The sequence below is a fragment of the Pseudonaja textilis genome, chromosome 18 (genome assembly GCF_049901715.1).
Source record: "Pseudonaja textilis isolate UNSWEBS1 chromosome 18, rPseTex1.2, whole genome shotgun sequence".
Classification (NCBI taxonomy): Eukaryota; Metazoa; Chordata; class Lepidosauria; order Squamata; family Elapidae; genus Pseudonaja; species Pseudonaja textilis.
The window spans coordinates 8,042,864-8,065,946 of NC_142007.1; the positions used below are offsets into that span (position 1 = coordinate 8,042,864).

Here is a 23,083-nt window from a genome sequence, read left to right on the forward strand (position 1 = left end):
GGGAAAGCTTAGAAAGTTGAGAATGGCAGGTAGAGCGGAAATCAGCCGGGGCTTTTGTCCCCCGTCTTTTTGCAACCGGTGTGTTGTAGGGAGCTGCTGGTGATAAAGAGCCTTCTACATAAGCTCAGAGGCCCTTTGCCTTCAAGGAAAGCCTCAGGAGCTCTCTGCAGAGGTCTTCTGCTGCCAAGACAGGGCGCGCTCTGCACAGGCTCAGAGACCCTGTGCCCTTAAGAGAAACCCTCCACACAAGCTCAGAGACGCTGTGACTTGAAGGAAAGCCCCGGGCGAAGAGGAGCGCGCTGCAGAGGCTCAGAGGGCTCCTGCTGTGGACAAAGAGCACTCTGCACAGGCTAGACCCTCTGCCTTGAAGGAAAGCCCCGGGCGAAGAGGAGCGCTCTGCAGAGGCTCAGGGGGCTCCCGCTGTCGATAAAGAGCACTCTGCACAGGCTCAGAGACCCTCTGCCTTGAAGGAAAGCCTTGGAAGAAGAGGCGCGCTCTGCAGAGGCTCAGAGGGCTCCCGCTGTCGACAAAGAGCACTCTGCACAGGCTCAGAGACCCTCTGCCTTGAAGGAAAGCCCCGGGCGAAGAGGAGCGCTCTGCAGAGGCTCAGAGGGCTCCCGCTGTCGACAAAGAGCACTCTGCACAGGCTCAGAGACCCTCTGCCTTGAAGGAAAGCCCAGGGCGAAGAGGAGCGCTCTGCAGAGGCTCAGAGGGCTCCCGCTGTCGACAAAGAGCACTCTGCACAGGCTCAGAGACCCTCTGCCTTGAAGGAAAGCCCCGGGCGAAGAGGAGCGCTCTGCAGAGGCTCAGAGACCCCGCGCCGGGACGGAACCCGCCGCCCAGGCTCAGAGACCCGGGAGGAGAGGAAGAAGAGGCGCGCTCTGCCCATGCCCAGAGGCTATCTCCCCAGCGTCTCTTCCCTTCCTCTCCGCCGCCAGGGGACCCCCGAGGCCTCGGGACGCTCCGAGCCCGCAACAGGAGGAGGAGGAGGAGGAGGAGGAGCCGCCAACGCCCCGCCCGGGACCGCCCCAGACGGCGGAGAAGAACAAGCAGAAGCGGCGGCGGAAGAAGGAGGAGGAGGAGGAGGAGAGGCGGAAGGCCGGGCGACTAGGCCGCGCCGACGCCGGGGACTCGCGTAGCTGCCGCCGCCGAGGCGCCATGAGCTAGCGCGGCCGCCCCGATGTGGCTGCAGCAGCGGCTGAAGGGCCTGCCGGGGCTGCTCTCCAGCAGCTGGGCGCGTCGCCTGCTGGCCCTGCTGGCCTTCCTGCTGGCCGCCTCCTGGTACCTGGGCGGCGCCTGGCCGCGCCTCCTGCTTCGGCTGCGGCCCGGCGGAGCCTCGGGCGGCGCGGCGGGGCTGTGCCTGCAGGCCGAGACCCGCGCCTGGAGAAAGGGAGGAGAGGCCCGGCTGCTGGGGGAAGGCCCCGGCCAGGGGCCCCCGGGCCTGGTGGGCAACGGGCACCTGCTGCTGGATGCCCAGGCCAACCGCCTCTGGGTGGCCCCCACGGGCGCCCCTGGCCCGGCCTGGCCCACCGACTACGGCCCTTTGGCTCAGCTGCGGGGCCCGGCCGGGGCGGAGAGCGAGGCGGGGGCCTCCGCCCTGCTGCCCAAGGAAGGGGCCCTGCGGAGGGTCCGCTGCGTCCAGCCCGGGGGTCCCGGCGGGGCTTGCGTGACCGTCCGGGAGGAGCTGCTGGCCCACCGGGGACGCCCCCACCTCTACCTGCAGCGCCTGGTGGTGGACAATCCGACTGACCGGCTGGTGGCTTTGGAAGTGACCGGTCCGGGTTCTTCGTCCTCTTCCTCCTCTTCCTCGGGCCGTTCCTTCGCCACCAGCCTGGAGAAAGCCGGCGACCGGCAGTTCTTCCTGTCCTCGGGCCGGGCGCTGCAGCCGGCCGGAGAGAAACTGGTGCTGGTGGTGGTGGCGGCCAAGAAGCTGGTCAGCCGGGTGCAGGTGGCACCTAAGTCGCGCTTCGAGGAGACGCTGCTCTCCGTGGTGCTCAGCTCGGAGCCCATCGAGGCGGCCCAGCTGGACGAGACCTTCGGGCGGCTGCGGGAAGCGGCCAAGAGGGAGATGATGGAGGTGCTGCCCCTGCGGAGCGAGGAGCTGGTCCAGGAACACCGCCGGGCGTGGGACGAGCTCTTCATCTCAGGTGCGGGCAACGGCCACTGGCTTGAACCAGCTGCAGGGCAGCCTTGGGTGCCGGGGCGCTGCCAACTTCCCATCTTGGACGGTGCCGTTGAGTGTGGTGTTCTCAGAAATGGGCCTTTTGGGTGCTTGGTACCAACCAGGTGCCACAGAGGTGCGGCAGTTTTAGAACAAGGCAGGTTTCCTTCCAGCACAGGGGTCTCCAACCTTGGCAGCTTTGAAGACTTGTGCCCTTCAACTCTCAGAACTCTTCAGCCGGCTCTGAAGTCCGCGAGTCTTAAAAGTTGCCAGAGTTTGGAGAGACCCCCCCTCCAGTGGTCCTACAAGCCTGCTTGGGGCTGTAGAGCGGGCTGAAATGTACCACAAAACCTGTAACTGGCTCGAGGTTTGTTAAATCGAATTAGAGAATAGAGCTCAAGGTCATGCTGGTCCCAAAGGTGCTTTTTTCCAAAAGGCAATTTGGACTTTCTTGGTTTTTCTTTTTACCCTTGAAAACGTTTAGCTTCTCACCCAAGAAGCTTCTTCGGTTCTTAAAAAAAAAAAAGAATTTTATTTCAGTTTTCACAAAGCAAAGAAAAATAAAACATCTTTTTTTAGTGAACAGCTTGGTTCCAGGTTTTCAAATCTCCATACAGATAAAATATCAGTTAGATATTCATCTTTTATCTTCCACGTTCAATTTCATGTCTTATCGCTACTTTAAATATTCTTTATTATTTTTTCCCTTCAAATACTTCCCTCAGGCTTATTGTATAACTCTCTCATTCATATCTAAATCTATTACATAGCCTTTTCAAGGTTTTCATATTTTCAAAATACTTATACTTTTATCTGTCCTGTGTACAATTTCAATCCATATCCACATTTCAAACATTGCAAAACAAGGTTTCCCCGATAGTTGCCAGTTAAAGTGTGTCACCTTCATATAGTTGATTCTGAAGAAGCTTCTTGAATGAGAAGCGAAACGCTTTCAAGGAAAAAATAGAAAACCCAGTTGCCTTTTGAAAAAGCACCTTTGGGACATAATCAGAATAGAGCTGGAAGGAACCTTGGAGGTCTTCTAGTCTAGCCCCGTGCTTAGGCAGGAGACCTTAGACCATTCCAGACAAGTGACTGTCCAGTCTCTTCTTAAAAACCTCCTACAACTTCTGGTGGCCAGCTGTTCCACTGGTTAATTGTCTGCCCTGTTAGGAAGTTTCTTCTTAATTCAGGTTGCTTCTCTCCTCAGTTAGTTTCCACCCGTTGTTTCTTGTCCTGCTTTCTGGTGCTTTGGAAAATAAGTCACCTACACCTCTCCTTTTGAGATGGTTTCTTGGTAGGCAAGATTTAGGAAATCTGCAAAAAGAACAAGTTGGAGCTGTGGGGAACAGATTTTTGTTTCTGGGGATAGAAATCTTGACATTTTCTCCCCGAAAGTAGTAGTATCTGAGCCATGGTATCTTCTACTCGTGTTCCCGGGGAATTGGCAAAGAGGAGTGAAACATCCCGTGTTCAGCTCAATTCAGAGGCCTGCCTCTCCAGAGCGAGAATGTAGAAATTGCCTTGTTGGGTCAGAATGTTCTACTGTATAATCAGAATTATTCATGAAAAAATACAGTGATGGTTATAAAGTCCTGAGCAAGCGTGGAGTACAGCTAGTCGTCAATTTAGAAGTACAGCTGAGCTGAAAGTTCTGTTGCTAAGTTGTGATAGTTGTTAAATGAGTTTTGCCCTGGTTTACACCTTTTCTTGCCATAGCTATTAAGTCAGTTGCACAGTGGTTTAAGTTAGCAAGGTACCGTCAGGATTCCAGCAAACACCCTAAACACCCTAATTAAATCATGATTCTCGAGCCAAACTTTTATGGCAACTGCTAAAACAGGCCTAGGAATGTTTTATGAGTTGACACAAGGTGGTTACTTCGCTTCTCCCGTTCGTTGCTTAGCACCTTGGGTTTGTTTGGGTGACGACAGGAAGCTGCAATGGCCAGGAAATGTGGGAAATGGTCATATTTCACTCCCCCCAGTGCTGTTGTAAAAGTTTGAACGGCTACTAAACAAACTTATAAGTCGAGGAGCTAACTCAGAGGCCTCCAAACTTGGCAACTTTTCAGACTGATGGATTTTAACTCCCAGAATTCTCCAGCCAGATTTTTTGGAAGTTGAAGTCCACAAGCCTTAAAGTTGCCAAGTTTGGAGACTCCTGTTACGCTACTTTCTACTTTCAGTACTGTGAAAGGATCGAGAATTTCCCAAAACATATTATCTTTCTCAGCCCAATTTCCTATTTCCGTACTCTGCAACGTGTTTCACAAGAACATAAAAGTCCCCTTAATCTTTCTGCTGTTTTTTTTTAAGTTTTAAGAATGGATTATCAGCACCTAAATCTCTCTATTCCTAAAACAGTGGAATACACCTCTTTACAAGTGCAGCTTCTGGAGCAACTACCACAAAGGGGCAGTCTTTGAACAGGGAGATACGTGGAGGAAAATGTGTGAAAAACAAGAGGGGAATAGAGACCACCTCCCTTTCTTTTGCTGACTATTATTCACTTGAGCTCTCCTGAATACTCCCTCTTCCCCCAAACCACAAGTTGAAGTCCACAAGTCTTAAAGTTGCCAAGTTTGGGGACCCCTGACCTAACTGGTACAGGCCATGGGAAGGTTTCTCACTTCTTAGAGAAGTAAGGAGAAGGTAGAGAAAGTCCTTGCTAGGTAACAATGCGAGAATTTTAATGGTGGACTTTTATTCCCTTTATTATCCAAGACTTATTATCTTATTGTCCAAGGTTGTTTATTCCAGAGGAGGACAGAGCTTCAGACATGGGTGGAACAAATGGTGGGAGGGTATATTCCATTTAAACCGGATTTTTCTTCTGATTATTATTAGGAGGAACAGCCGACAGGGAGTGGAAGTGTGGCTAGGAATCTAGGAATAGTATCAGAAAGCTATAGGGAGAATTTAATGTGTCTAATCGTACACGTATTGACGGCAGTTAGAATAATATATGCACAATATTGGAAAAAAATGAAAACATATCTCCAGAAACAGAGATAATAAGAAAAATTATGGCACGTGCAGAATGAGATAGGTTAATTCTAGAATTAAAAGACAAAGGAGAATCTAAGTATTATGAAATAGGGAATACATGTTATCGATGGCTATATAAAAGAAGACAAGGTCGGAGCAGTAGTAGTTATGATTAGAATAATTAGTAAATAAATATCTCAAAAGGAGATATAAACCATGAAATAAAATGTATATACTTATAACAATTGTAATGCTAGATCAGTTACCTAGCATTGTATTCTTATAATTAAAATAAAAATTTTTTTTTTAAAAAAAAGCTCTGAGAGATCTTTTTGCCTTTTCAGGTGTGGAAATGCGCAAGATCACCGACGCTCACACCCCCTCCGGCGACACCGTCAACCTGACGCTTTACTTCGTCCTCTCCACCACCCCGGCTCCCCTCCTGGACCCCCGCCACGGTCCCGAGGAGAAGGAGAAAATGGAGGCCATGCTGAACTACGCCGACCACTGCTTCAGTGGCCACGCCACCATGCACGCCGCGAACCTGTGGCCCGGGCAGCTGTCCACCGTCCTGCAGGTTTTGCAGCTCTCCAACCTCTGGAAGCTGACGCTGCAGAAGCGCGGCTGCAAGGGGCTGGTAGCCGCCGGGGCCCACGGCCTCATGCAGGGGATGGTGCTGAGCTTCGGCGGGCTGCAGTTCACTGAGAACCACCTGCAGTTCCAGTCCGACCCGGAGGTCCTCCAGAACAGCTACGCCTTGCGGGGGATCCGTTACAACAAGGACCTGATCAGCCTGGCGGTGTTGCTGGATGCCGACGGCAAGCCCTTCCTGCACGTCTCCGTCAAGTTCCAGGAGAAGCCGGTCAAGCTGTACGCCTGCGAGGGCGGCTGCGCCAACGACCCCGTGGAGCTGACCTCCCAAGTGCACGGCCACACCTTCCCCGTCATGGTGACTCAGCCCATCACGCCCCTGCTCTACATCTCCCCTGACCTGGTGCACCTGCAGGACCTGCGCCACACCCTCCACCTCAAGGCCATCCTGGCGCACGAGGAGCACATGGCCAAGCGCTACCCGGGCCTCCCTTTCCTCTTCTGGTTCAGCGTGGCCTCCCTCATCACCCTCTTCCACCTCTTCCTCTTCAAGCTCATTTACAACGAGTACTGCGGGCCGGGGGCCAAGCCGCTCTTCCGGAGCAAGGTGTAAACGGGGCCTTCGGACCAGGCCCGGCTGGATGGCCGGGGCTGCTTGGGGGGTTGCGCTTCTTCAACCCTGAACGCCGGCCCGGGAAGCGGGACACCTTGTAGGAGCTGAAGAAACCAGCAGCAGCCTCCCTGCGAGGATGTGTGCGTGCGTGTGTGTGTGTGTTTGCACGCCTGTGCAACTTGCACGCTTGCCTTTCTGGAAGACGAGCTCTCGAGGGAGGGAAGCCAATTAAAGAAAAAAGGGCCGGCTTGCAAATGAAGCGGTTCTTCTGCCAGACGATTCGGGGTTCTAGAATTGTAGTTCTCACCGTTCTGCTCAGAAAAAAAGCGGGTGGACGGGCAGTATGATGGGGGGCTGGCTCAGGGGTGCTGAGGCTGACACCCCCAAGGATGAAGCCAGGGCCTCACTGTGTGTCCCTCCCAGGAGTGGGGGAGAGATGCTCCTTTGGGGTTGGGAAGCGTGGCACAAATGAGGAGACTCTTGCCAAAGGGCACTGTTATGTGGAGTTAAAAAATCAAACCTCCTTACCTTGCATGTCTCTCTCTCTCTCCCTCTCTCCTCTCTCTCCCTCTCCTCTCTCTCTCCTCCTCCTCTTTCTCTCCTCTTTCTCCCTCTCTCTCTCTCTCTCTCCTCTCCCTCTCTCTCTCCTCTCTTCTCTCCCTCCTCTCTCTCTCTCTCTCCCTCTCTCTCCTCTCTCTCTCTCTCCCTCCCTCTCTCTCTCCTCCCTCCTTCTCTCTCCTCTCTCCTTCTCTCTCCCTCTCTCTCTCTCTTCTCTCTCTCTCCTCTCCCTCTCTCTCTCTCTCTCCTCTCTCTCCTCCCTCTCCTCTTTCTCTCTCTCTCCTCTCTCTCCTCTCTCCTCTCTCTCTTCTCTCTCTCTCCCTCTCTTCTCTCTCTCTCTCTCCTCCCTCCCTCCTCTTTCTCTCTCTCTCTCCTCCCTCTCTCTCTCTCTCTCCCTCTCTCTCTCTCTCTCTCCTTCTCTCTCTCTCTCCTCCCCTCCCTCTTTCTCTCTCTCTCTCCCTCCCTCTCCTCTCTCCCTCTCTCCCTCCTCTCTCTCTCTCTCTCTCTCTCTCCCTCTCTCTCTCTCCCTCCCTCCTCTCTCCCATCTCTCTGTCCTCTCTTCTCTCTCTCCCCCACCTAGCTATTCAACTGAAGAGCAGAGATGGGGAAGCGCAAAGATTACCCAACTGGAATTGAACCAGGGACAGGATTCTGGGTCTGTGGTCAGACGGTGGGGGAAACGGCCTCTCTCCCCTTGACCTGAAAAGCCCATTTAAAAACAGGGCCAGGGAGTCCGTTGGAGCTGCTCTGTGTGATAGCGGCAGAACCAAGGAAATGAAACCGTGAGGAAGATCACACACACACACACACACACACACACACACACACACACACACCCGTATCATACGTGCCTATTTACTGGAATCCCTGTGTTTTTTTTCTGGGTCCCTTGGGCTTTTTCCCTTCCTTTCAATTTGGTTGCTAAGAGAGAGAGAAAAAGAAAGAAAAAGAGCGAGAAAGGAAGAGAAGGAGAGAGAGAGAAAAAGAAAAAAGCAAGAAAGGAAAAGAAGGAAAGAGAAAGAAAAAGAGAGGGAGGGAGAAAGAAAGGGAAAGTAATAAGCATTGGTAATAAGCACCGCAGATACTCTTAAGCAGGGGCCTCAGACTTGGCAAGTTTAGGACTTGTGGACTTCAACTCCCAGAATTCCCGAGCTAACATGACTGGAGGAGGAATTCTGGGAGTTGAAGTCCACAAGTCTTAAAGCTGTCAAGTTTGAAGGCCCCTGCTCTTAAGATACTCATTCCCACCCTGTTCTTGTATTCCAACACTTTCTGTGGAAATTGGAGAACAATTTGATCTCATCATTAAAGCTGTTAAAAGGAGATTCTACCTGTGGAATGGGTGTGTGTGTGTGTATGCGTGTGTGCGTGGGGACGGTGTGTGTGCAGGTGCATTTTTCAAACACCAGGTAAACAAAAGGAAGACAAAACAGTCCCGGAAAAAAAACACCTCAGGGCTCTCCAGAATCCGTTGCTTGTTTAAGCAAATCAATGACTTTGGTCTTTCCTCGAGAAGAAGCGGGGAAAGCCCCATAAAGCAGCATCGTTTGTGTATATTTGTGTGTGTGTGTGTGTACACTTTTCTGCACAGGAGGTGCAAATGGAACACAACCGTTGGAGGTGCCCCTGGGTGGCCTAGCTGGGTCCCAACCCCAAAGACTTTCCCTGTGGCTTTTGTTCTTTGTTGAAAAATACTTGAAAAAAAAAAAATGTGCATTAAGGATTATTTTATGTAGATGGAAAGCGACGAGGAGGCATTTAACCATCCGTGCAGGCACCTTGGGTTTGAATGTTCTTGCTTAGCTTTGGTTCCAAAGGGGGAATCTCTCTTCCTTTCCCAAACCCCTAAACTGGGCGCCATCTCATTTCTTAACTTATTGTTGGTGGGTTTCGGGCATCCATTTTGTTAAACCATTTTCAGGCTGAAGAACAGCCAACTTCGAATGTACCTGGACTGAAACATTTAACTCCTGCTTTGATAATGGGAGTTGTCAATTTTTTTCTCTGAAAATTGTACCACAAAAAATACCACAACTTTAATTACTTTTATTGGGGGGGGGGGGAGAGGCTGTTGAGTTAATCTTTCACCAAGCTTGTTGCAGTGTGTTCTGGTTTTTTGTTTTGTTATGGGTTTTTTTAAAAAATTCTAGAGAGACTTAATGGATTTTTTTTTCCCCGGTGATTCTGAAAACAATTGATGTGATTATTTTAAGATACCAAAGGTGGTGGGGTTTGGGGTTGTTGGTTTGTTTTCTTTTTGTAAGAAATAAAAACTGTTTCAAATCTGTACTTGATGTCTCTTGCTGGCTTTGTTCTTTCTTTTGCTCAGGAACTAATTTTCTTGACTGTAAACAAGAAAGGCTCTCGAATTGCATCCCAGATTCCAGAAAGTCTGTTTGATGCCTCTAAATCCCATCACCTTTTATCCTGAGCTTCATAACACTTTTATTGCAGAGGTCTCCAAACGTGGGTAACTTTTAAGACTTGTGGACATCAACAGTTCCTCAGCCAGAATTTCTCAGTTCACAAATCTTAAAATCGCCAAGTTTGGAGACCTCTGCTTTAATTCTATTGGTAGAAAAGGAAAATTTGTGGCTCCAAATCTCATCAGCCAAGAAAGGAAAAGAGGGGGAGAAATTCACACTGCAAAATCAGGTGCTCTGACTTACCTGCTTACCCTTGTCATGCCCCTGACTCCAAGGGAGAGGAGGAACAGCCGAAAGGGAGTGGGAGTGGAGCAGAGCTCCGGAGGTTGTGGAGGAGGCTGGGCAGTCAAAGGAAGACCCAGGCCCATCCCCTCTCCATCCTAGGGCATGAAGGGAGGAGAGGATAAGGGAGAGACCTGAATTCTACGGGGGAGGAAAGGGCCTTGATCCCCTTCATGGGCTGCAGCTGTGAGAACTGGTTAAAAGGACGGACGTGCGTATGGGCCAGTGCTGGAAACAAAGCGTGGAAATATCTCTAGTCTGTCATTCCTCTCCGAGTTTGGTTTCCTTCCCAGTGTGTGTTCCGATATCTGTGGACGTCTTCAAGCGCTTATCTTGCCTGGTTTCCTTAACTGCTTCAGTGTCGTTTGTGTTGTTTTTACTCTTTATAATTTATAGGCATTTTTAGTTTAAATGGCATTTCTCCTTTTCGTAACTGTTTGTAGGGGAGTTTTTTGTCTCCAGTCAAGGATATTTGGAGCTTTGAAGCAAAGTCAAGGAATAAAAAGGGGCTTCACCTATTTTTGTGACTGTGTTTATTTTGTATCCCACTCTGGGTCATCACTAACCTTTTCAACGGACGGTCCTCGAATTGCGACCACAATTGAGCCCAAAACTCACATTCTACGGGAGGCTTTTGTTAGGTGGGTTTTACCCCATTTTTATGAGCTTTCTTGCCAAGGTGGTTAAGTGAATCGCTGCAAGGTATTAAATTAGTGAGATGGTTCTTATGTGAATCTGGCTTCCCTGAAGATCACAGAAGGAGATTGCGTGACACACACACACCCCCGGGGACCTTGCAACCGTCATAAGTGTGAGTCAGTTGTCAAGCATCTGAATTTTGTTCAGCGGGAATAACAGAATAACAGAGTTGGAAGGGGCATTGGAGGTCATCTAGTCCAACCCCCAACCCCACCCCAACAGGAGACCCTACACTATTTCGTAGGGATGTTGCAACGTCTGTGTGAAAAATGGCCGTAAGTCCCTTTTTCAGTGCCATCGTAACTTTGAACAGTCACCAAACAGTTACAGGGCTACCTAGACTTGAACCCTGGGCCATATCTAACAAAGTGAAATTCAGTGTAGAGGAAAGTAAAGTCCTACACTTAGGCAAGAAAAGCCAAAAGTGCACATATAAATTGGGTGAAACTAGGCTCAATAGCAGGAACTGGGAGAGGGATCTTGGAGTCTTAATGGGCAACCAGTTAAATAGGAGCCAGCCGTGTTCAGCAGCAGCCAAAAAAGCCAACGCAATCCTAAATTGCATTAAGAGAGGGATACAATAGAGATCAAGGGAGGCAGTAATACCACTTTATAAAGCCTTAGTAAGGCCACACCTAGAGTACTGCATCCAGTTTTGGTCACCACACTATAAAAAAGAGATTGAGACTCTAGAAAGAGGGCAGAGAAGAGCAACCAGGACGATGAGGGGACTGGAGGCCAAAACATACGATGAATGGTTGCAGGAACTGGGCATGGCTAGTCTAGGGAAGAGGAAGACCAGGGGAGACATAGAATAATAGAGTTGGGACCTTGGAGGTTATCTAGTCCAACACCCCCCCCAAGCAGGAGAGTCTATTTCAAATATTAGCCTCTACCTGGGATTGAACTCACAGGCCTCTTGATTGTGAGGCGAGAGTTCTACCTCTAGGCACATGATAGCAATAGCAAAAGCACTTAGACTTATATACCGCTTTATAGTGCTTTACAGCCCTCTCTAAGCGGTTTATTGAGTCAGCATGTTGCCTCCAACAATTTTGGATCCTCATTTTATCCACCTCGGAAGGATGGAAGGCTGAGTCAACCTTGAGCCTGGTGGGATTCGAACTGCCAAATTGCAGGCAGCCAATAGTCAGCATAAGTGGCCTGCAATACAGCACTCTAACCACTGTGCTCCCGAATCTTCCAATATTTGAGGGGCTGCCACAGAGAGGACGAGGGGGTCAAGCTGTTTTCCAAGGCCCCCGAAGGCCAGACAAGGAATAATGGACGGAAACGGATCCAGGAGAGATTCAACTATAGAAATAAGGAGAAACTTTCTGACAGAACAATCAACCAACAATGGAACAGAAGTTGCCCTCGGAAGTTGTGGGAGCTTCATCCCTGGAAGCTTTCAAGAAGAGATTGGACTCCCATCTGTCAGAAATGGTATAGGGTCTCCTGCTTGGGTGGGGGGGTTGGACTAGATGACCTACAAGGTCCCTTCCAACTCTGTCAATCTGTATCTGTTATCTATATTTCCTTCCTGCTTCAAATGCCCTGTAGCGTGGGGAGCATCCTTGTTTCTTCGAAAGAGCTAGAAACCCTAGAATAGGCTGAGACCAGTTGACAGATGTGCTGCCGGTTTGCTGAGCTGCACTTTTCCCAACGCAGAAGCCTGAATCCAAGAGACTTCTTCTTCCTACTCGACTCCATCGCCTTGCCCCAAAGTCTGGGCCGCTGGAGACTCTAGATAATGTCGGGCATAGAAAGCCTGCGTTACCTTACTCCCTCGTCTTCCTATAAGGCGAAACCAGACCGGAGCAAAGATTCGCTTGACTCCCAGAAGAGATTCTCTTCTCACAGGTGAGTGGGGGTTTTCTTTTTTTAAGATGGAAAAGCTGGAAACAAAACCATTTTACATTTTCAACCAAGGAAAGTACGTTGGATGTTTGGAAGGGAAGGGCTTGCAGAATCCTAAAGCAAAGTGTTTTTTTTTTTAATTTTTATTTAATAAGCCTCCACCCGTGGAAGGAACATTTTGAGTAGCCTCCAACAAACCATTTTTCATCATCCGTTTCTTTTTAAAAAAATAAAAATAAAAATCATGATTTGGGGGCTGGATTGGAATCTTGTTCTGGATCAAGAAAGCATCTTGGGTTGAAATAAGTTTTATATCTCAAGTCGCCGTCTGCCCAAGAGGATTAAAGAGGGTTTCCCTCTTTAAATGGGGGTCCTTAACCAAGAACCCTTACCAAGATGGAAACAGATCTAATTGAATAACTCATTTGCCCATCAACTGAAAAAAAATAAAATAAGACAACAAAAATTAACAACAGAGCCTGACGAAGCAGATAGACTTTAAGAAGGGAAGCATAGAAACGTATCTATCCCAACTAGCCTTTTTTAAAACTTACAATAATTTTTTAAGCAGTTGGTAAGACCTGCATTTTGGGTCGGTCTGAAATGCAAACAATATAAAAAGAACTGAACTGTCTACATTTTTTTTTGGCTGGGGTTTTTCCAGCCATCAAATTCTCCACCATTTCAATGCATTTTTTTTCTAGTTATTCTGCTAGTTCCCCTAATCCATCCATCTTATTTTCACCACCTAGCTTTTATTTTTCCTTCGTGCTACCTTCAAGCCATTTTCTAACCTCCATCGTGGAGCAAGTTTTAAACTGAAGTGCTGCTAATTCACAAATTAGATAGATAGATAGATAGATAGATAGATAGATAGATAGACAGACAGACAGACAGACAGGCAGACACAGACAGACAAACAGGCAGACAGATATAGATGATAAATAGATAATTAGATATCTAGATAGATATGATGAATATAAATATATAATAGAGACAGAGATAATAAATAGATAATTAGATAGATAGATAGATAGATAGATAGATAGATAGATAGATAGATAGATAGATAGATAGACAGACAGACACAGACAGACAAACAGGCAGACATATAGATGATAAATAGATAATTAGATATCTAGATAGATGTGATAAATATAAATATATAATAGAGACAGAGATAATAAATAGATAATTAGATAGATAGATAGATAGATAGATAGATAGATAGACAGACACAGACAGACAAACAGGCAGACATATAGATGATAAATAGATAATTAGATATCTAGATAGATGTGATAAATATAAATATATAATAGAGACAGAGATAATAAATAGATAGATAGATAGATAGATAGATAGATAGATAGATATGATAAATTATTATCTATCTATCTATCTATCTATCTATCTATCTATCTATCTATCTATCTATCTCTAGAGATAGATAGATAGACAAATATATATATATATATAGAGAGAGAATAACTATTTCCTGGTTCTTCTGTCTATAATTTACAAAATAAACGAACATCATTTTCACATGATTTAAAGCTATCTATAATTCTCCAGAAGAAGGGAATGCCCTCCTGAGACATATGTAAATCAGGATGTATTTATGAGTCTAAGGCCAATTTTTGAGAATTATAGGAAAAAAGGGAGAAACGAAGTACAAGAAAAGAATGAATACGACCCTAGGTGTGTTTAAATGCCCACAATTGGAGAATTCCCTGCGTATAACTCACATAGCTGTGGTGGTGGCATATGAGTGTGCCAAGCGTTACCCACCTTTGCACGGTGTATCCAACATGGCCGAGAGAACAGATCTATTCACTTGGGCTCCCCTCATTCTGCAGCCCTGTCAAAATATTATGGGGAGGAATCTGAACTGACCACAGTGGAGGAAGAAGATGGGATTTACTCTTCACTTGACTGGTTTTCCCTCCGCCTTCCTTCAGGTGTTCTTCCCCTCTGTCGGACTGCCACTCCAGCAAGGCGGTGAGACGGATCTTGGCCCTCTGCTCCATCTCCTTGTTCTCCTTGCTGGGAAACACCGCTCTGGACCTAAGCCCCATTCTGGAGTCCCGGAGGCAGGTGGAGAAGGCCATCAGCAACTTCTCTTCATGCCAGAGTTTCCTGGCACTTTCCATGTTCAACCTCCTCGTCCAAGAACCAAATTGGCAAGGAGGAAGAGGAGGAGACATGGTCGAGGAGGACTCTCGGCTGGAAGACACGCTGGAGAGCTGGGTTGCTCTCTGCAAAGAATCCTGGTGCAACAATCATTTCAGCTGCCCGACTTACATCACCTCCATCAGGGAGATCAACGGCACTGCTGGGATGGCATTCCTACCATTGACCATGATTGCAAGAATCTTGGAGATCCTCCAGGAGCTTGAGGAGGGAGAGGCCCCAAAGAGGAGGTCAAATCCAGACTGGTTAGATGTGGTCTTTCTCAGGCTTCTCCTGAGAGCCAAAGGCGACATGCTACGGGCTCCAGAAATGTCCCGCGACCCTGAAGAGGCCCAAGCTTTGTGGCACCGGCTGTCTGCTCTTCTTCTTTCTTCTGTTTTCATCTCAGAAAGCACCCAAGAATGTTGGGCTGAGCATCCTAACTTCTCCATCCTGGCCACCCACCAGGAAGGACTCCACCCGGTCACTCCTCCCTCAGGATTTCAACCACTGTCCCCTCCTTTGATGGATGAATTTGACGTCCTCCAGAGATGCTTGCTTCAGAAAAGCCGGGAGGAGCTACAGAAGAAATCGAAGGATATCGTCTCCCTGGTCAGCCTCAAAATCAGCCTCTTGGTGGTCACCAGTCTTATCTACCCGGCTGTCCTTTTTTCCTTCAAAGAGATGACCGAATGGATCCAAAATTATGCCAGGACCCTCAAGGAACGAACGGAGGATCTGAAACAGGAAAGACAAATAGCTGAAGACCTTCTTCATCAAATGCTGCCCAAATCCGTGGCCAAACAGCTACGGAAACACAAGCACGTAGAGGCAGAAAATTATGACCAGGTAAGACAAGTTCTGAAGGGATCAGACCACTTGGTTATACCAAGAGCATCAAGACCCCCCGCCGTTCCTTCTATCCCTAATTCTGTCGATACAAAATAATGATGCTCTTTACATCCGATTGGCCCATAATCAAAGAACTTTCAAAATTGGGACTTAATTATTAAACTCTTTGTTTCTCACCTGACTTTTATTTGTTGGTCCTCAGCTGTTCCCCTCTCACATGGGGAGGGGGGGAAACCCCTCCCTTAATTAATTCCCCCTGTCTAATAAGTCTGCATTTCCTTGAGTGCTGTCATCATTACCCTAATTGGTCAATTACGGGTATGTGCAGCTGGAGGAGGTATACGGTATCAGAAACCATCTGGAAATAATGGGGAAATTAAAAACAGAACATCAAAATGTTCCGGCTAGGCGGGTCTCGAGCAGAAACAGGAGCATGAGAAGAAAATTAAGGTTTCTGTGATATGAGCCAGCCGTGTGCTGCAGCTGCCCAAAAAGCCAACGCAGTTCTAGGCTGCATTAACAGAGAGATAGAAATCATAGAATCCAGATCATGTAAAGTGTTAATACTACTTTATCAGGCCTTTGGTAAGGCCTGCAATCCTGCACCCAGTTTTGGTCGCCATGATGTAAAAAAGAGGTTGAGACTCTAGAAAGAGTGCAGAGAAGAGCAAGAAAGAGGATGAGAGAGTTAGCCTGCAGTTCTGCATTCTAATCACTGCACCATCATGGCTTCTGCCTCCTCCTCTTCCTTCTCCTCCTCCTCGCAGGTGACCATCTTCTTTTCGGACATTGTGGGTTTCACCACCATCGCGGCCTCGTGCACCCCGCTGCAGGTGGTGGAAATGCTCAACAACCTCTACATCTGCTTTGACACCAGGATCGACTCCTATGACGTCTACAAGGTCAGCCCACCTTCTCCTGCTGGGGGGAGGGCAGAGGTTTTGCATCCTGTTGGAAAGAACAGCTCAATCTAGTCCAAGAACAAGTGGCTCTGGTAAAAGACAACAAAAATGCCACCAAAATCATAGATAGTCCTCGTCTTATGACCACAATGGAGCCCCAAATTTCTGTTGCTAAGTGAGACAGCTGTTGAGTTGAGTTTTGCCCCATTTTACGACCTCTCTTGGCACAGTCGTTAAAGGAATTGCTGCAAACATTAAGTTAGTGACACAGCCATTAAATGAATCTGGCTTCCCCACTGACTTTCCTTGTCGGAAGGTCACAAAAGGGGATGACGCGACCTCGGGAGACTGCGACCGTCGTAAGTGCCAAGCATCCAAATTTCGATCATGGGACTGCAAAATCCCCCACTAACCTGCTTTCCAGCTCTGTTCTCCTGGGCAGGGCAACCAAAGGAGACCCAGCCAATCAGCTGGGACTCAGGAGGTGGAGAATAGATGTGGGCGGGGCCAGCCAGAGGCGGTATTTGCTGGTTCTGCGAACTAGTCAAAATTTCCGCTACCGGTTCTCCAGATCCGGTCTGAACTGGCTGAAGACCACCCCTGCATACCCCACTCCCGTTACTGTTATCTGGTTGCGAGCAGGGGCTGCAAAGGGACTCAACCATGACAGGTCCCGATTTTCCTTCGGGCCCCAAGGTGGAAACCATCGGAGACGCCTACATGGTCGTGAGTGGCCTGCCTGAGAGGAACGGCACCAGGCACGCCCATGAGATCGCCAAGATGGCCCTGGATCTGGTAGCAGCGGTCCGGCAGGTTGCGATTCCCCACCTGCCAACCAGCAAGCTGCAGTTACGGGCTGGGATTCACACAGGTGAGCCGACTGTTGTGTCAGGGTTCCGGCAGTTACTCCAATTAAATCATGTGCTTCGAGCCACATTCCCAAAACGAAAGAGGATTTATTTGAAGGTAACATTCTACGTCTGGTACTAACCTGGACGTAGCCAACTCTGAGATACGTAATTCACTGTCACGCTTGATCCTGCTCTCCCCACCACCCCTCTGGGTGTATCATCCAACGAAACACATCCATAGCCAAGAGTCATCAATCATGCTCTCCAGTTAGATTTTTGCACGGCAGAAGCTTCAGTCATCTAATCAGTCTTCGAAGAAAATATGAAGGGAATGTACTCTCGATTCCACACTGCTTCCTGCTCTTTGAAACTTTCCCACCCTTCTTTCTGTTGTCAACTGTAAAACATGTATACAAAATGTTGTATGAGTTAACATGTTGCTTTACACCTGGGCTGAGGCCATCGGCCACGTGTGTGCCTAACAACCTCTCTTTTCACCCCACCTTTCCTGCAGGGCCCTGTGTGGCTGGCATTGTCGGGCACAAAATGCCCCGGTATTGTCTCTTTGGTGACACGGTGAACACGGCCTCTCGCATGGAGTCAAGCAGTCTGCGTGAGTAGATAAACCTTTCTTTTTTAAAAAAACAACAACAACAAACTTTATTTGCAATGGATTAAAAAGATTAAAAAGATATAAACCTACGAGAAATATGTTTACTGTCCTATTAGTACGTTTACTATTTTTTATTTCTATATACTCGTAGATATAACTTTCATGTAGGATAAATCAGTGAGGGATTTTAGGAAGTTTTCTCCTTCCTCTGCCATAAGTTGGTGAGGACTAGCTTCTTCTTTAAAAGAAAAGTTTTATTGATTTTCTATTGTTTACATTTTGTTAGCGCTTAATAATCATCATATGGTCTGGGTTATTTTATCTGCTTAGTGGTACAGCTTCCATTCTTATTCTCCAACCCTTTTTTCCAACCACTGGTAGAATAAGTTCCATGTTTGATAATATTCTGTATCTTCTTTCTGTTTAATCTTCAGTGTAAGTCTGTCCATTTCTGCACAACCCAGTATCTTCCTAATTATCTCTTCATCTCGTGCGCTTTCTTCATTTTTTTCAATATTGTGTGAATATAATCCTCGCGGCTCTTAATACATGCAATATTAAATAAATATATATATATATATATATATATATATATATATATATATATATATATATATCAATTTTTCTGGTGCTATACCTAATAAAAAAAAGTTCAGGTTTGAAATATCATGATAAGGAAATATTTTCCTTATCGTTTTTTCTAGCTACTTTTTTGCTTTAACACAGGTCCACCACATATGGTGATATGTGCCTGTCTTTTGGTTACATTTCCAACATTTGCTAGACATATTTTGAAACATTTTAGCTAATCTAGCAGGTGGTAAGTGCCATCTATAAAACATTTTATATAAGTTTCTTTATAAGAAGTTGGCACTGTCAATTTATAGTGTGATGACCTGGGGCATGGGACAAAGGCAACACAGACAGATAATCAATAAGAGTCCCTTTATTATCTCCAACTTTGCAGGGAGTGGGAGTGTGGCTCCGTTGGCTGTGGAGGAAACTGGGGAAGAGCAAAGTCCGGCTGGGCAGAGCAGGAAAGAGGTAGAACAAGGGAGAAGTTCAGAGAAAGACCCAAGCCCACCCCCTCTTCATCCTAGGGCAAGGGTCGCCAACCTTTTGGACCTCAGAGACCACCAAACTCATAATTTTAGATCCCAGGGACCACTGGGATGGCCTAATTTGTGGGTGTGGCTTGGTGGTCATGGCTTGTATGTAAATATTATAAATATTTATATAAATATTGAATTTTTTATTAAAAAAAAGAGCAACTTTTACCTAAAATCAGGCAAAGCAGGTAGGCAGATTGAGTTGCTCACAGAATCACAGATTCATTCAGATATCTATCTATCTGCCATCAGCTAGCTCAATCTGTCACATAAAATTTGCTTGCAAGCAAACTCACAAAATTAACTCACAATACACCATGTATGTAAATATTGAATTTTTTATTTAAAAAAGCAAAGCAGGGAGGCAGATTGAGTTGCTCACAGAATCATTTAGAGATCTATCTATCTGCCATCGGCTAGGTCAGTCTCTCAAATTTGCTTGCCGTGAGTCTGCACTGAATTTGCTTGCAAGCAAACCTTTAGTCCTGAGGGAGGTTTGGCTGTACTTAAAAGCAGAGCTGAAGATCTAAAGACTAGCTAGAAAGCAAGAAATCCAACCAAAGGAAAAATAATAATTTAGCAGGCAAGTTTTCCGGGTAAGGAGTAAGTGGGCAGAGAAGGTTCCCACAGGCCATGTGGGCCGTGCAGCCTTGTGTTCCTGCGCAGCCTGGATTAATTACTTTGGGGGGGTGGTACTCTGGGGGTGAGATTTCTCTGTGGCCCAGCAAAATTTTATCATGGCCCACCAGTGGGCCATGGCCCACCAGTTGGCGACCGCTGTCCTAGGGCACACAGAGAGGAAAGGAGAAGAGAGCAACGTGGGTTGTGTGGCTTACAGGGGAGGCAAGGGCCCTGATTCCCTTCATTAGCTGCAGCTGGGAACACAGTGTATAAAAAAGGCGCGCTGCGTGCAGCAGGCTGTTGGGAGCAAATGTCACTTTATCTTGTATTGTCGTGGCTTATCTGTGTTCCTGGAGTCTTCCCAACTATGTGAGTTTTGCTGTGCTTTCAAGTCTGAAATTCTTCCTCCTGCCCTGCCAAACTAATTACTTTAAGTTACAGTTTGTGTGTACCTTGTTTTGGACTTAATTTTCTGCAGTCAATGGCTGTTCCTGGGAGAGTTTTTCTCCAGCCAGAAGATAACCTGGACATTTGGGGCAAAGTTGGAACTAATAAAGGGACTCTTATTGCTTATCTGACTGTGTTGCCTTTGTGCCACGCCCCTTTGGGTCATCACAGCAGCGTTTTAAAAGGATATTTTTGATGATCCCTCCTTAGCCCAGAAAATACACATCAGCTCAGCCACCTACCAGGCTCTGCTTGAAGATGACGCCTACGAAATTGAGCTCAGAGGAGAAATTGAGGTGAAGGTTAGTATTTTCATTATTACCGTGTTTCCCCCCAAATAAGACCCTGTCTTATATTTTTTTGCCACCAAAAAGGCACCAGGTCTTATTTACGGGAATGTCATCCACTGACTAACCCAGGGATCTTCAAATGTGACAGCTTTAAGACTCATGGACCAACTCCCAGAATTCCTCCTCTGGTCACGTTTAGCTTAGGAATTCTAGGAGTTGAAGTCCACAAGTCTTAAACTCGCCAAGTTTGAAGACCCTTGGACTAACCTCACTTGCGCGCATCGCCCCCAGCCTCCTTTTCGCTGTCAGAGGCCTTTGGGGACTTTTGCTTTTGTGGCTGCAAAGGCTCCCCTGAAGACCTCTGCAGTCCATAACGGAGCTCTGGGTCGATCCTGAGCTTTGTTATCAGCTCCAGAGGCCCTTCAGGAAAGCCTTGCTAGCCTTGCTGGCTACAGAAGAAACAGGCCGTTAAGGCAGGTGTCGGGGTGTGTAAGGCCTGGCTACAACTGTCCAAAGGTAAGTAGTAGGGCAGCTCCACACCCCCATCCCCACCCTAGCTTAATTTTTACCCATGCACTCTGGAGTGGGGGGGATCTTAATTAGGGCTTATTTTGGGGGTAGGGCTTATATTGGGCGCACATGTAAAAATCAAGCTAGGACTTATTTTTAGGGTAGGTCGTATTTTTCAGGGAAACGGGATATTATTTGGGGTAGCCTTCAAAAAAAAGAGATTTTTTTTCTGTTCTTAATGGGAAGAAGCACAGCAAAAGGAAACATCCCTACCCCAACAGCTTACAGCTAGTCCTCAACTTACAACAGTTTGTTTACTGACCGTTCAAATTTGCAACGGCGCTCATCAAAGGGACTTAGGACATCTCAGCCTTGAAAATAGCTCATCCTTGAAAAAAACAGAGCAAGATGTTTGTTTGTCCCTCGAAATCTCCTAACCTGGGGCTTCCCGGTTTACATTTTTAAAGGCTTCGTCCCAGGTGTTTCAAAATTAAACTTATTTTAATTTTCTGCTCTGTGCGTGTTTGGCTGAATACCTCTCTCTCTCCCTCCCTCTCTCTCTCTCTCTCCCTCCCTCCCTCCCTGACTCCCTCTCTCTTTCTCTTCTTCCCTTTGGAGGGCAAAGGGAAAATGAAAACTTACTGGTTGCTAGGAAATAAGAACTACAGCGTCCAAAATGACAGCCTTGTTTGCCACTGGAACCCGGGGATGTCTCAGAGAAAGAAGGCAGGGCAGAGCTCACCTTCCGGGCAGGAGGTATGCCGCTGAAGAGTCAAAGGGCAGGGACGGGACCTTCGAGGTCATCCAGCCTGACCCTGACGAAGCCAGGACTCTTCTTAACCCCACTGTCCCAAATTGTCGGTCCAGGTTGAGCAGAAATACCTGCAAAATTGGTGGGGGAGGCCAAAATGGTTTAAAACTGGCGTGGATCGTTTTCTTTTTCTCTCTCTTCAATCCCAGAAGAGTCCAGGTAGCGAGAGACTCCCCGTCGCTTCTCAACCTGCTATCCAGGCTGGGGTGCAGCCAGCCTCACCCGCTGGAGGGGAGCAAGACTTCCCGGGGTCCCTAGAGAGGCTCAAGACCCTCCCTCTTCATCCAGCCGACCCCTCGCCGTTCCGTTCAGATGGTGAGAAGAAGCCTTCGCTGCCGGGGATGGTGAAGGACGTCGAAGTGGGGATGCCCGAGGGATTTTCCCACGGCACCCGAGGTTTTTAGCCTCTGCCTGCGCTTGGATGGGACGGCCACAAGGGGTCAGTCAAGGCCCAGCTGTCGCGCCTCGCCAGACTTATTCATTGGATTGTTTTTCGGCTGTTGGAAAATATCTGGGAAGAAAAACTTTTTTGGGGTGGTGGTGGTGGAGGGGGAGTTGAGAATTGAGGATGACGCTCCCTGCGGTTTAGTGACTCTGAACAGCTCCAGGTTGGGGTGAACTGCGAGGATGGCAAATGTAGCATATTCAGCTAGAAGGTCTTCTAGTCCAACCTGCCCCCCCCGCCGCCCAAGCAGGAAACCGCATACCGTTTCAGAGAAGGGACTGCACAGTCTCTTCTTGCAAGCCAAAACGATTTGGGCCTGCAAGCACAAAATGGCATCTAAAAGCTTCCCCTGGTTTCTCCTGCCTTGGACTACAAGACTTCCAGCCCTAGGATTTTCATTCTATTCTGTTCATTCTATTCTCTTCATTCTATTCTGTCTTCTATTTTGTTCTGCTCGAATCTAGTCTAATCTAATCTGTTGTTCTGTTCTATTCATTGTGTTCTGCTTTAATTCTCCTCTAATTCTATATTTATTCTATTCTATTCTGTTGTAGTCTATTCTGTTCTGCATTCTATTCTATTCTATTCTATTCTATTCTATTCTATTCTATTCTATTCTATTCTATTCTATTCTATTCTATTCTCCTTCCTTTTTTTCTCCTCCTCCTCCTCCTTTCTATTCTGCATTCTAATTCTATTCTATTCCTATTCCTAGTCTATTCTCCTTCCTTCTTCCCTCCTCCTATTCTATTCTAATTCTAATCTATTCTATATTCTATTCTAATAACAGATAACAGATAATCAGAGTTGGAAGGGACCTAATAGGTCATCTAGTCCAACCCCCTGCCCAAGCGGGAGACCCTACACCATTCCTGACAAATGGCAGTCCAATCTCTTCTTGAAGGTCTCAAGTGATGGCGCTCCCACAACTTCCGAGGGCAACTTCTGTTCCATTGTTGGTTGACTGTTTTCCCTCTCAGAAAATTTCTCCTTATTTCCAGGATCTCCTTGTTCAGCTTCCATCCTTTATTCCTTGCCTGGCCTACAAGCACTTTAGAAAATAGCTTGACCCCTTCCTCTATTCTATTCTATTCTATTCTATTCTATTCTATTCTATTCTATTCTATTCTATTCTATTCTATTCTATTCCATTCCATATTCTATTCCATTCTATATTCATATTCTATTCTATTCCTAGTCTATTCATTCCTTTTCATTCATTCCTATTCTGTTCTGTTCTATTCTTTCCATTTCTATTTTATTTTATTCTATTCTATTCT

At 47.2% G+C, this 23,083-nt stretch overlaps 3 protein-coding genes across 3 annotated transcripts in view; all 3 read left to right on the plus strand.

Moving 5' to 3' along the window:
- The window catches only part of LOC148124493 (G protein-coupled receptor family C group 6 member A-like), a 393,462-nt gene that overhangs the window by 118,400 nt on the left and 251,979 nt on the right, over positions 1 to 23,083 (plus strand). The gene's annotated exons all lie outside the window — the stretch shown is intronic.
- KIAA2013 (KIAA2013 ortholog) lies at positions 1,043 to 6,601 on the plus strand. Its single transcript, XM_026721201.2, has 2 exons — positions 1,043 to 2,147; positions 5,496 to 6,601. The coding sequence occupies exons 1-2, from the start codon at positions 1,181 to 1,183 to the stop codon at positions 6,353 to 6,355; spliced, it is 1,827 nt and encodes a 608-aa protein (XP_026576986.2). The 5' UTR covers positions 1,043 to 1,180; the 3' UTR covers positions 6,356 to 6,601.
- On the plus strand, positions 12,074 to 21,762 carry LOC113450064 (uncharacterized). The gene is made up of 8 exons (XM_087915148.1): positions 12,074 to 12,183; positions 14,127 to 15,201; positions 15,972 to 16,106; positions 16,803 to 16,977; positions 17,472 to 17,570; positions 19,958 to 20,049; positions 21,166 to 21,303; positions 21,508 to 21,762. The coding sequence occupies exons 1-8, from the start codon at positions 12,074 to 12,076 to the stop codon at positions 21,760 to 21,762; spliced, it is 2,079 nt and encodes a 692-aa protein (XP_087771274.1).